This window comes from Protomyctophum bolini (assembly GCF_963924005.1).
Source record: "Protomyctophum bolini genome assembly, chromosome: 16".
In the NCBI taxonomy this organism is placed as follows: Eukaryota; Metazoa; Chordata; class Actinopteri; order Myctophiformes; family Myctophidae; genus Protomyctophum; species Protomyctophum bolini.
The window spans coordinates 22,033,687-22,048,354 of record NC_137877.1 but is presented as its reverse complement, the minus strand read 5'-3'; the positions used below and the strand labels follow the sequence as shown (position 1 = coordinate 22,048,354).

The following is a 14,668-nucleotide window of genomic DNA, read 5'->3' as shown; positions in this document are numbered from 1 at the left end:
ATCAGGGCCACGGTTCTTCTCAGGGGATCTCCAGAGGGAAATAATAATTCTTACTTTGGCCAATAAGCAGCCTCACCAAGGACACAGGGTTATCCCGACTAGGTCAGGGGAAGCCCAGCCTCGTGATAGGCCCAGGCGTTCGTCGGGCCCGAGGAGGAAGAAATAATAAAAATGGGACAGGACGGGAAATTGTGTATTCAGCAAATGCTATGCATGCAGTCACGTCCGTGCCCTGTCACTCAAAAACATCTTCTGTAGTCTGTTTAATTTAAACTATGGTCAACCTTCACCGTCTGTGCTGGTTACAAACAGTATTACCCCGGCTCCCCAGGGGGTATCCGAGCGTAAATGATGCTTCCTCTACACACAGTACACACACATACACCGAGGAGTCCTGGTTTGCTATTCCTCGCTCATCTCACTCCTATGGTGTTGTTTCTCTCCCCAGTCCTGCACAGCCGCGGCTGAGTAATGAACCTTTCTGCCGGAGCTGACCTGCTTCTTCTGCTTGATAGCTGGGGGAGCCTGAGGGGGGAGGGGGTCTTCAACTCATCTTATGGAGCTCACGATGTCTACAGTATCTATACATGCTTTAATCATGTCACTGAATTCATAAAAACATGCCGCCGCACAAGTGGGCTGAGGACAAAGTAGGCTGGCGTTGCATTCGTGGATGGCAAGGTGAAAAAAGTCTCCGGATCCACTGGACATAAATATAGAAAACCCAGACATACAGAATGCGGGGGCCGGGACCCAGATCATTATTTCTGGCCTCTGTGAAATACCCACAGCTGCAGATGGGATGAGCAACCGGTTTGCAACGGTTTGCTTTTGTATTAAAGCTGTCAGGGGCAACCCTGACAGCTTTAATACAAAAGCAAACCGCATGGAAAGCCCATAGCACGGCGACGGTTCTCAACCTGTGGGGATATTGTAAGATATTGTAATTGTCAACCGTGAGGATATTGTAAGTGGGGCCCACCCACCAAATATTCATTGTTGTTATTGTGATGCTGATAATTAGGATTGTTCAGACAATATAATCATCTAGATCCACAGTTATGGACCAATGTATTTCAGTTGACATTTCCTATTGCACTTTTGCAAGGAACAATATAACTTATATTCGTATTGCGTCTGCTTGGCCGTAAGACCCTTTAAAATGACATGGAAAAAAGGGGAGCATTTTCCACTCCACTTCTGCTCAGAAGATAAACCCCAAAGTTTGAAATCCAGAGCAATAAATCAATAGATCAGAGATGAAGCAATCTCCCATGGGTTGATCATCACTGTAGCTACATTGCGATGGGAGAGGGCAGAGACTGTGCAGAACTAAATTACTTTTCACTGTCAGTTTTTTGGTGGAGGATATAAGTCTCTGATGTAGCTTTCTTGAATTTATTGAAGAAGAGAGAAATAAATCCTTGAAATTAGTCGAATTTGTCTGTGTGAAGACACTAGGGCCTTACTTGTCCTCAGCTGTAACTGTACGAAATTTTTTCTGTCAATCCTGATTTTGGTTAGTCTTAACCCTGTATATATTGTGAAATAGTGCATAATGTTTGATTTGGTTAATGTTTCTATTTTAACCAATTTAACCACTTAAGCCCTAAACAAACATCTAAAGCCCAAACCACACCAAAGAGTTGTGACGGGACGAGACGGTTTCAGCGTTCGCCCCCAGCTGTGTTATATTATGTCCTGTTGCCTGTCGACCCAAGTCAACCCAAGTGATTCAACTGGTTCAATTCAATGGCCTCGCAACACAGTGAAAGGCATTTATTGTGGGCGTAGACAGTGTTCTGTGTGTGTGTGTGTGTGTGTGTGTGTGTGTGTGTGTGTGTGTGTGTGTGTGTGCGACCTGCCGTCGCAATGACGCCAGGTTGAAATGGGACACATTGGACGACTCAATACCGAGCAAAATAATGGTAGATATGTTCGCCAAAATTATGTATATCGGTCGGGCTCTATTTATTTCTTTATTTATTTGACAGGGACAACGCTCATTAATCAACATGTCAGTTTTCACATCAATGTAAATGGGCCAGAGTTAGCCAAAGCTACATTTCATCTGTAGTCCCTGTCTAGTGTAGTAGTATCTATGCAATACTACCTTCAATACATTATAATGTCTGTTTTGTCATTTTTTGAGGGGCGCTAGCCCCTCCTATATATAGGTTTTATGTTTGTTTTTAGTTCAATGTTTGTTTTAAAAACGCCATTGATGATGAAGGGAAAATGTATGTCATCTTGTCCCTAACACAAACATTAAATCCCATTTTTTGATACCTTTTTTTTACATCATCATTACGTCACCTAATACTGTAGCATGATAAGAGCGCCCCTGACTTCACACGGGTGTGATTTTTAGTTAAGTATGTAGTGTCTATTGTCTAACTATTTATATAACTCACAGTAGAGCTACAGTATAAGAAGCACAAGTATTAGAGAATCCTAAACACTTTCAATTTATAATGTATTATTCACTGTGTCAGCTATTTCACACACACAGGCACGCACGCTCTCTCACTCACTCATACACTTCCTGTATACACTATACAGGAAGGTCTATATACATATAGTCACGCAGATGTGATGTATGCACACACAGTTGAGAACACATACTGTACACACACAAATGCTTGTGCACTGCAAATGCAAGAGTGACACACGCACTGAAATAACAGTTGCTATGTACCATCTGGTCAGTGCTGCATGTGTATTGTGTGTTCAAGCTGAGTTTCCTTATAGAGCAGGTAGTTTCAGGAAAGCTGGGAAACCTGCCTTTTAATTGTCCCTCCAGAAGTGCTGGAACCAATCACAGCCATTCACATAAAACACACTCACACTGCAGGTATAATATAATAATAATATTAATAATATATATAATATAATATTTATAGAAACCTATACGCATGATTTAAAACACATAAAATTATCTCACAGCCTAATCATGTTTTATATCACTTAAACTTAGCTCTTCCTTGGACCTACTACTAGCAGCAGTTCTACCAGAGTCTTTCACAGATGCCAGTCAGTGTCAATTTTGGTCGCTTGTATCCGCAATCTTATTCTTTCGGTCATGACCCACACTTCATGGCCATAGGTTAGAGTAAGAACGAAGATTCCTCGGTATATCGAGAGCTTTGCCTTTTGGCTCCGCTCTCTTTTCGGCACAACATTGCGTTACAGCCACTGCAATGCCACCCCTGCTCCGTTACAAATCTAACCGTGGTTGTTTGCATCTCTGTCCTCATCAGGAGCAGGCGGCTGGTCTCCAATGCTGACAGACGCACAGCCCTGGCTGCAGCTGGACCTCGGGGACAGGGTGGAGGTGACAGCTGTGGCCACACAGGGGCGCTACGACAGCTCGGACTGGGTCAGTAGCTTCCTGCTGCTCTACAGCGATACGGGCCGGGCCTGGAAACAACACCGGCAGGAGGACGGAGTAGGGGTGAGTCTCTGTTCTGTTTGGCCATTCATGTCATATGGTAGATTATTTTGCCCATGCTAGATAATGATAGAATGTGCTGTCAGGAGTTGTTTTTCAGTAGCTTCTCTATATATGGCCGTCTCCATATATGAAGATCACGACACTGAGCTCATAAAACTGGATTAGCCATACATGGAGAAGACTGGATCATCACCTACAGGCCTGAAAATTAATGCTAGCCTAGCCCTCATCAAACCCTGTACACTCAAGACACTGCCCCCGCTGCCACCCTTAGATCTCCATATACTGTATGGAGCTCACCTATTATTATATACCTGACATTATATATATATATATTTTATATACTGTAATACTTTTAAATATATAAATTCAGTTGTCATGATGACAGCACTGCAATGCAGCATGAAAACCGCTGACAAATTTGCCCAAAACACGGACACGCCTCTTCGTCTCTTGTCAACTTCATCTTGCATTTGTTTCCGCCTCATCTGTCATTTCCAAAATTGTATTACAGTTACTGCCATGGTGGGCAGGATAGCCCTAATCCATGTCGTAACACATCCTGACATTGTTTATGTTACATCATTGCCAAATTTGACTGAGGGACTGCCATTGGTTTTTTTCAACAGCGAGTTGCGAAAACCGGCTTGAAAGGTTTACTTCTGTGATCAGCTCTGATATTTATTTCAGACATGCTCCAGTATGTGAAGAGTCTGCCTGTGCTATTAACTCATTTGGGATAAAATATAAATAAATTCAGTTTTTCTCCTCTGGTGAAAAGCTGGAGGTTGCACGATGGCAGGCTCTCAGTTGCACATAAATCTCTCATCTCCATATTATATCATTTTTGTGTTCATTTTTTGAGATTCATCCCCTCAGACCCAAAACTGATTGCATATACATGAGTATTGCACAATTCTATACTGAATTAATAGTACTATAGGAGAGAGAACGTTGATCAAAATAAATAAAAATCTATATTCTCTAATAGAGCACCGAAGTCCTGACGTAACTCGCTCATCCCGACGATTCCCCTGGTTCGCGGAAGTAATTTCTCTATGGAGAATAACATGGGGTGATCTTAATATCGTCTACTATAAGCGTTGTGGTCCAAAAATAAACAAGCTGTCTCGGCGTTATTGTTAGGGAGGTGTCTCTGTATCGTTTGCAACAGTCAGTCACTCATATATGTTACAGTCTGCTTCTAGCGAAAATCTAACTAATTCAGCAGCAGTAACATTAGCGTTTTCTCTCAGTCAGTTGATTCTTCATATCCATATGAGTGAAGCGGCCGGGGTGACATGTTTATTTTTCAAACACAGTTGTTATATGAGGCGATCTAAAATCGCTTCAATGGGGATTTCAATGCAACTAAACAAATACATGAACTTGGGGACTGACGCCCTCTACTGAAGGTGATGTCAGACTTCGGTGCTCTATTGTGTAGACTTCTTGTAAATTAAGCAATGCAGATGTTTATCAATAATTTAACTCTTGAGAGCGTAAAATTAAACCAAATGGACCCGTAAGCCGTAAGGGTCCATTTGGTTACCAACTATCCATCATTTAGCTCAGCTGGGGACCACCTTTAACCTCCTCAAGGACCACTGGGGGTCCCCGGACCATTGGTTGAAAACCACTGATTTAGATGAATGCTTGATCATACTATTGCTACAGCGTCACACGAAAGCATCAAGAGTAGCATATCCACAAGCTTGAAACGTGGTGCGAAGTGACACACTTTGATGATATGATATGATGATATAGTACTTTATTGTCAGTTTGCACTGAATTTTCTTTTTTTTTAAGTATATGAGCTTGTAGATCTGCTACTTTAGCTATTTTGGTATTTGAATCCTGAAAAGTAGGCTACAAGTTTTGGACATATGAGGATTCCACCTGGCAGAGACGAATAAATGACCAATGTCAAAACGTCTTATGATAATGGACAGATGGTGTTTAGGTGTGTATCCTTCAAGCTTCAGTGGACTAAATCTTAGCTGTGAATTATTGGCCTGCGGAAGCAGATTTGAATCACTTTCACACACTTTCACACTATAGAATGACGTTGCTAAATAAGACCTCTGACCAAAAATACCATGAGTCAGCGCCTGAGCCTTGTGTTGGCTCAGTAGCCAGTAGTGGAAAAGATACTCAGATTGTATATATATATTTTTTGCGAAAGGTGAAAGGCCTGTATTCGAAATGCTACAGTACTTGAGGAAATTCTCAAACCTTTTTGATAATCTTCGATCTACAAGCTCAGGAATTGTGAGCCGAAATTGCATGGATAAAAAGTCCTTCTGCACACCTGACAGCTGAGTAATGAACCTGACGAGTTCTGTACACTGTCTTCACTTGGAATTATTATTTTGTAAAACTAAAATGCATTAAACTATATATTTTTGTAAGTGAAGACAGTGTGTGGAATAGTATTAAATGGGGCTTCAGTGGTTCATGTATGTGTTGTATTTATATGGAAGGTTACAGTTTCATTGAATACATTTACAATGTGAATCCTACTCACAGATTGTATGGGAAACAAAGTTTTAACCTCTTGAACCCTCTTTACTTAGTAAACTAATATTTGAGCGGGTCAGATTCGTTTTAGGTGTTTTCAAATCCATGACTTTGATGAACTACTGTAACACTACATCTCGAGCATAATTTAGGAATTACGGTACTTTTGTCAGCTGTCGGCTAAACTAACAAATGTACCACATTATGTTGTGGCTACTAGCCTCCCTGCAAAAAATGTTGTATTCAACAGAGCGTGTTACACACCCACATGTTTCTTGCTATGTGACTATATGTACATATTTCATATTGACAGTATTCTGTCCGTGAGCCTGTTCATGTCCCCTGTCTTTGTTTGTGCAAGCTGATGCAATTATGTACACTCTGCACAACGCCCCTGCATATTAATACACATGTTATATCTACTGTGATACACTGTATACCTACTGTACTGTATACTACAGTATATGGCTATTTAGCTATTTTTGCTTCTTCTAAACGTTTTTTTTTTTCTGCTTTTTTTCTCTACTCATTCCCCCCCTTTGATTTACAGTACAGACCACTGAAATGATTACATTTCAAAACAAAATAAAATACACAAATATAGTAAAGAGATACTATTGGTCCGAGTGACATAAAATCGACAACCTACCTCAAACTCGAACCGCAAGCACGGGAACACTGCATGTTCGACCGCATGTCTGCATGTCGGATCTTTGGTGTGTCGGATCTGCGTGTGCATCCCACAAAACAGTACAGTACTGAAGTAAATGTACTTCAAGTAGTAACTGCTTTCTTTGGCCACTGTTTTTCACAGATAGAGAGAATATCATTTTAACCAAGTGAGACACTTTAACTCTCATCAGAGCACTGCTATTCATTTCAGTAAAATGTGTGGAAAGCATTATATTTATATTATTATACTCATACTATATATCAATACTATATATTATTACCTATATAGTTCTGGCTATGTTTACATGACTAAAATAGGAGCAATATAAAACGTATTCATTGGCTCAATCATCCATGAATGTCATGGATTTTGTATCCCATAAAGACATTGTAGATTTGACTGAGGAGACCATATCAGCTGCAGTATCCAAACACATTTGTAGGGCTAGTATTGATTTGTAAACATATTCACATATACATTAACATTCACTGTTTTTTAGGAGACAATCTAAAACGGGTATTAACCCTTTTTCAACATGGAAATGAGCATGACGATTATGCAAAAATAATTGTGATTATCTCACTCAAATGATTGTGACACGGTCAATTATGTAATTATTGTGACAGGCATACACATTTCAATAAATATGTCACATGGATTAACCCATTTTGGACTGAGGCCGATTCTAAGAAACGCTTCTAAATCCTGACCCAAGTTTTCTGAAAAACTGAAATATTTCAGCAGCATCAAAATGTTTACATTTTTGGATACTGTACATACTGTACAGAACCCCAAAAGGGGTTCCCGTCCAGAAGGGTTAGAACACCAAAATGGGTTACCGCCGAGAATGGGTAAAAGTTCTCAGTCGCCAAGACTGAATTCAGTCATTTGGATTCCATGGAATCCAGCATGTCTTCTATGAAAGCATGTTGCGCACCAAAAATAAGCAATCTACAAGCTCTGTGTGTAGCTTGTAGATTGGCAGTTTTTTTGGCAAAGAGATTCGGTGTAGATGAAGAAAAGTGTCAGTTTCAACTCCAGTCTAGTTGGTTTAAGTGGTTAGAAATATAGCGTGTGTGCGCGCGTGCGTGCGTGTGTGGTATTGTACACTACAGTATGATCCATTTCTACCCCAGATTTGAACCACGTCTCCTGTGATGCTGATCGGCTATTTTCCCAAGGTATCTTTTGTAGGTCTAGAGGTCAACTCGGTACAGAATATAGATAGTGTTTATGTGCAGTAGGTCTAGAGGTCTATTCGGTACAAATAGTGAGGGACACTCAATGGTTAGTAGTCCTTAGGGTGGTTATATTCCATTAGCTAAGCTTCTTTTATCGCAACAGTTCACAAATCTTGCTGCTGTGTTCGCACATTGTTGTATTTCTCCCAGTAGGTATTGGTATTCTTTTTAGCTGTTGGTCATGTTTTCAAACTCACAGTGTATGCAATCTGCGGGAAGTGTGTGTCTCTGATGTCTTGAATCATAGTTTGACATTGCAATCCAATTATGGACATACCTGTAGTTATACAAGTCTTTCATTGGTTTGAATGACGACTCGCAGAACGGTACATTCTGTGGCTTTCGCAGTACATACCACAGCATTCACACATTATAATTAGCTGTACATGAGACAGCTGTATGGATGTTAATTACAATAATTTCCATTTCTTTGCAAAGGATGCACATCCACAGGCTTTAAAATAGGACATACATACACACATACACTGTAGGAGTATATGGAACCTAGAAAGAAATGATAAATTGTACATGTCTGTAACATAATGAAATTAATTAACTTCCATCTGCAAGAAAATGCTACAAAAGTTCTTGTGCAGGTGTTAAGACATCATGACTGCGAGAAGACATTTCAAAGGGCTCTCGTCTAGGCCCCTAATTGCTTGTCCAAATTCAAAAGAAGAAGACACAATATATGCCATTATATAAAATGGCCGTTTGCTAATCAATAATACATAATTCACGTTCAAAATCTCTCTCAGATGGCTCCTTTCTGAGCCACATGAATTCAACCTCTCTCTTTATTAAACCTATCTGCTCGCTGCTCAAGGGGCTTTCACTCGTTTCACTGTGAGACTGTATCCTTGATAAGGAGAGGAGAATGTCACCCATTCAAGCCATTGTGCTAAAAAGGTTTCACAGGGTTCGCCCTTATCGTAATTATCTGTGAATGGTGTCACAGAGTCTTTTGATGTCGGCACATGGTACTTTTTCTGTAGGGGGAAAAAGGAAAATATAGAATATGTCGTTCTCAGGCAGAAACCTTGTATCTCCATATTTAGACCTTTTAGTTTGTAATACTACAGTGTCACACAAAAGTAAGATGAATAGCAGATCTACAAGTTCACAATGCGTCTTTAAGCAAAGCATTGTGAGCTTGTGGATCTACTGTTGTTGCTGTCAATTAAAATTGTCGGAACGTGAAAGTGAAAGTGTGGCTGTGAGTTTTATGAATATTGAACCAATGAAAAGTATTAACAAGAGCTTTTGACTAAATAATAACTACACTGGATCTATTGGAATACCGGTAATTATTTTTCCTTTTTCTGTAACCGTTTTGGACGTACAAGGTTTTCCGCCTGACCACAACAATTGATTTCTTTCGTGTATATTCAGGAGAAGAGAGATGGTGGCAGAAGCTCGGACACAGAAGAAGAAGAGGGAGAAAAAGCATTACTATTCATTGTTCATTGACATGCATGCTGATCATTTCCACCCGCGGTCCCAGGATCAAAGACGGTATGAAAGGACCAGAGAGCTGGTTGGTTGCTTTGGGCTGCATACAAATGCAGCTGGTGAGCAGCAGCCACCGTGTGAGTTTTCATTACTGAACCTCACTGGGCCTTTCTGTGTGTGGGCTGCAGACAGTATGGGTGCTTCGTGTTTGTCTCGCTTCCAAAAAGACCAGAATGACTAATTCGATGTGGAACTCGCCAGAGCTACGAGGCTCTCTCCTTACCTCTGACTGACCTCGTAAAAAAACGTCCAGTCAGATCGTTTTCTCCCTCCGTCCACTACATTTGTCATCCCCCAGCCCGGCTCTCTCGGCCTCCATTAAGCACCGATTTATGCTTCCCTGTCGCGCGGCGGCGCGCCATGCCATCCTCGCCTCTGTCTTGGAAATAGCAGATCTCTAAGCTCGCAACGTGTCGCATCCGCAACACGTTGCAAGTTTATAGATCAGCACTTTTCGTCTGTGCGACAGAGCATAAACAAAAGCAGAGCATTACATAGAAGGAAGCACAGCCAAGCCTGAGGGGTGATCAATATAGAGTCTATTACCCATTGCAAGATTGGGTGGCTTTAGAGCATCGTTCTTGCTGGTCAATGGCGGACGTCCGTGGTGGGTCTTAATTGATGAAGAAACCCCTGACTCATTTGGTTCATTCAGGCAAATAACTTTGAAGGTGTTGCATTTTTAATTGACCATGGATCTTCAGAGGACTGAATCCATTCTATAACCCTTCTGCTGTTTGCTGTTGGCCTTCGATGGGGAGCTTGTCTGATGCATGGTCGGATAAACAGATGCTTTCAGAAGCGGACACCTTATTTACGTTCCACTGCATCCATCCATGGACTTGGAGGAGGAGGGGGAGGTGGTTGGCTGACTAGAAGCATTGAAACCATGGCTCCAGTGTAATTGATTCAGTGAGAATAACGAGAGTTGTCGTATGATTGCATTATGCTGTGCTTACAGTATTGCGCTACATGAAATAATTATGCTATTTCTGTTGGGCGATTCATTATGAATGTATGCGTTTGGAAAAAGTACAAAATAATAATACGAGGAACACATACGGTTTACTGGAAGATGTTTTAATTTCACAGGGTTCACTGTGGTTCAGATTTGTTGTGTATTCAAACTTCATAAAAGTTACTTTTATTTGTATATTGTACTTTTGACTCCACAGTTTATGTTTAGTTTTAGTTTTTTTCTGGGAGAACACAGTATGAATTCAATTAACCACTTACTCTGAGCCCCATAGTGAAAATAGCCGATCTACAACCGTGTGCATTTGTAGTTCTGCTATTTTCACTATTATTGAAATTTGTGGAAACAAGCATTTAAGCATATGCTTTTGAATACATAGCCAAAGTATTTTTTGAAGTAAGTACTGTTGTAAACTCTAATTACTGGACCCGCGTCTGGTTCTGACAGACAGGTAGTGTGTGCAGGCTGGGTGGTGTGTGATAATCCGGTTGAAGTATTCCTTCGGTACGGCGACTGCGGCGGCGGGCCCGGGAGAACAATAACGCGACACGAGACAGTATCACGCTAAAGGTTCACCAAGTTTATTACACAAACGGGGAACATATAGTGCTGGATCATAATGACGTGACAATAAGATATGAGACAAAGTAACGTGCTTACTGCAGCAAGGCTGACCTTGCTGCCGCTGAGATGTCTCTCGTAGCCTATCTATAAAGTATGCTACAGTACAGGCAATACACAATAGATATCAAGTACACTGTATCTCAAGTTCAAGTACATAGACTTAGATGTAAAGGCAACTCATGATTATACTTTGTTGATTGTACTTCAGTACTTTAATACAATAGTAAATATTTGACTGAGCAGCTTTCACTAGTTGAGTAATATTTGACCAGAAGGTAGGCTATATCTGTACTTTGACTCAAGTACTGGAGTACTTTTGTCCACCACCTCTGGTTTTTAAACCCCATGCATCTCTGGGTTGACATAATGGCACACGACAGATGACAGACTTTAAGGATGACGTGGGAACGACGTATATCTTGTCTCTCTCCTCACGACACTTCGTCTCTCAAAGTTATTGTCCCAGGTGCTGTGCCGCGTTTTCCCCCTCATTGAGCAGAGTAAATAATAGATCTCCCTCACTGTGATGTTTGCCTCTGTGCCGCTGTAGCGTAAAATCAGAGGCAGTGGAATAAAAGAAGACACTCCGCCGTCCGTGTGCCCCGTGGGAGAGTTTTGCTTGTCTTAGCCTCCACTGTAAACCCCCCACGGTAACGATGGTGTTCAGGTGCACTAGCTTATTTTCGTTGCCGTCTGGCAAGAAACCTCATATCTACCATTATTCTATACGCCCTACAACTTGATCATAGTAGCCCACAAATGCATCAAAAAGCAGTTCCACAAAGCTCGGAACGCGCCACAAAGCTTATGGAATATGGACATATGAGATTTCCACCCGAGTCCGACAGAGACGTTTTGACATCCACCCAAGTTCACCTTGACTCCAGGGACCATGCATGCAAAGTCCTCCTTCTGCTTCCAGAGAAGACCTAGGGATGGGAAAATGGCTTTGCCAAACAAAGATTAGACCATCTCAGTTTTAGTTCTTACATCAGTCTTTCAGGTGTAAAGCAGTAGTTGAATGTTTTATGTTTTTGTGTGTGCTCCATCATTTTATAGTATTTTGTATAGGAAGAGGGACGATGGGTATTAGGTAGGTAACATTGGTGGAAGAAGTACTCACTTTTTAATTAATCGAAGTAAAGAATCCTTAGATTTGTACATAGTACAGTACTACATTTTTTTAGCTAGTTTTACTGTCCATTTGAAGCTGATCTACGTATAAGCTCATTGTGTTGAAAATGCAACGCATTGTGAGCTTGTACATCAGCTATTTTAAGTGGTCGACATACTCAGCCGTCCCTGGCTGAGTCTGAGCACGGAAATAGCGTTGCGTTGGTTTTCACTACCATGTGTCACTGTTGCGCAGCCCAACTCACACACACACACACACACACACACACACACACACACACACACACACACACACACACACACACACACACATATTAACTGTATATATGATGATTTGGGGTGGTTCAGTACAGTACAGTACAGGACCCCCACACGGTAACTCTGTCATTTCTCAACCGTTTCGGACACGGGGCGGCTCGCCGGAACCGGCCCCCTGGGTGCGTTCCTGTGGGTCTGGAAGTTTAGGGGACGCCCACCCAGAGTTGCACCACTTGCTTCACACGGGTGTGATTTTAAAAGCCTGTGTAGATGATAAAATTACCCAAAACATTTTTGAAACTGAAAGTAAAACTTGAGTATTTGTTCCAACACGGCACATCAATAGGTTCAATGTTTGAAAGATTTCCCTTTGCCTGTTTTTTTTTTTTGCGACAGTGATCAGTGTGCATCCAGTCCCCTGTGTGCCTCACTGTGTGCATCAGAGCATGGGTGCCAAAGTGCTATAAGTGTTTTAAAGTCATGTGAGAATCCACATGCTCTCCCAACGGGGGTTATAAATAGCAACTAGGCGAGCAATCAGCTGATGTAAGTGTTGATGAGGACCCTGCTCATCATCACCACCAGAGGAGCAAGGCGTAAAAGGAAGCCTTAATGAACGTGGAAAGAGAGGCCACTCAGAAGTCGATCTTCTTCAAAAAATAATGAAGCCAGTGTCGGGAGTGTTTATGGTCTCTGTCGAGTGGAAACATAATGTCCAGTTACTCTTTACGTTTCAAATTCAAAGATGGCAAAATAAGCAGATCTACAAGCTTGAAACGTGTATAGGTTGCTTTTTTTTCTTTTTTTTTTTACTTTGTTTTTATTTCAAAAAGTTTCTTTCCACCAAATAATGAATGACAGAAATCAAACATAAATGTGAATCCTACAGTAGGTTGCTTTTAAATGTTTATTAAATGTGTTGTTAATTCAATAATTACAGTCAATGAAAAGCTCTACTGTAGACATTCTCAACATTTCACATTATACCTTTGCCTCCAAGCCCTCGATAAGAGGTTTCCCACATAACAACAAGGATATACAGTATTTCTGCTGGTTTCTTAATAACAAGGGGCATCCCGGGACACGGCATGCATGGCTCGGTTGGAGATGAAATAGACCCGGTTGGTCACATGAGATTATATTATGGAAAACCATGCTGCATTTTTTAAAAGCCATGAATGAAGCCCCGGGCCATGATGCAACTGTTTCTTAGATTAAATGTTAATACAGTTTATATGGATTTGTGATGTTGTTTCAGTTGTAGCACCATGGGTCTCCTCATCTAAGACATTATGTTTGAGGCCTGGTGGTATCATCTCTGCGGGGTAGAAGGAGATGCTGTCAAACCATATTCATGGGAACGTTGGCCAAAAATAGAATCTACGAGCACACAATAGACATGTTGTGAGCTTCTAGATTGGCTCTGTTTGCCGAAGAGGTTTGGTGCTGGGAAAAGGGCAGACCAAGTAATTAAGTACAGTACTTGAGTACATGCACTTAGTTACTTTCCACCACTGATTAGGTCAGCTCTCTGTGGAGATATTTCGCTGAGATTGCATCATATCGGCGCTATGCACGTTAATGGCTGTTCCAAAATTGAATAGACGGACAGATAAATTGAATTTGATTCAGTGTCATAAATGATATTGTTTTTAACCCTGGCGGGTGTGTGTGTGTGTGCGTGCGTGTGTCATGTGTGTCAGATTACATTGCGACAACAATTGAAAATGTGCCGTTTGGTGGGCGGTGAAGTCCTTTATCTATATCTCTAGGGTATTGAGTTTCAGGCGCAATGCTAATGACTTAAAGCCATAAATGAAACATATAATTTGTTTTGCCCGTGCGACAGCGTATGCATGCATGTCCTATCAAAGCAAATTTATATAATGAAATAATATTATACAGTGAACCGTTTCCACATTAACCCTAACACATTAAAATGTTCAGCATTAACGCATTCCACATTGTGTGTGTGTGTGTGTGTGTGTGTGTGTGTGTGTGTGCGTGTGTGTGTGTGTGCGTGTGCGCGTGCGCGTGTGTGTGTGTGCGCGTGCGTGCGTGCGTGCGTGTGTGTGTCTGTGCGCATTACTATACTAGTGAAGGCCAAATGTCCCGAACTTTTACTTTACTTTACTGGGGTGTTTCCAATTTTCAATACTTTTAGAAGAATAGACTTTATTTTCCATTTGCACAAGTGCATATAGGACATTTTGGAGGGTTCAATTGTTGTTGTGTATGTCGGTGCCCCCCTCGGCCAATTGGATTGGCTCCGTATG

The 14,668-nt window shown here is 41.3% G+C and overlaps 1 protein-coding gene across 1 annotated transcript in view; it reads left to right on the top strand.

Annotated features, from left to right (window-relative positions):
- The window catches only part of LOC308330806 (contactin-associated protein-like 5), a gene marked incomplete at its 5' end in the record, with an annotated part of 128,416 nt that overhangs the window by 48,617 nt on the left and 65,131 nt on the right, over positions 1-14,668 (top strand). The window contains one exon of the mRNA XM_080785861.1: positions 3,261-3,454. Coding sequence (XP_080641987.1) covers positions 3,261-3,454 — 194 coding nt within the window. The remainder of the gene's footprint in view (positions 1-3,260; positions 3,455-14,668) is intronic.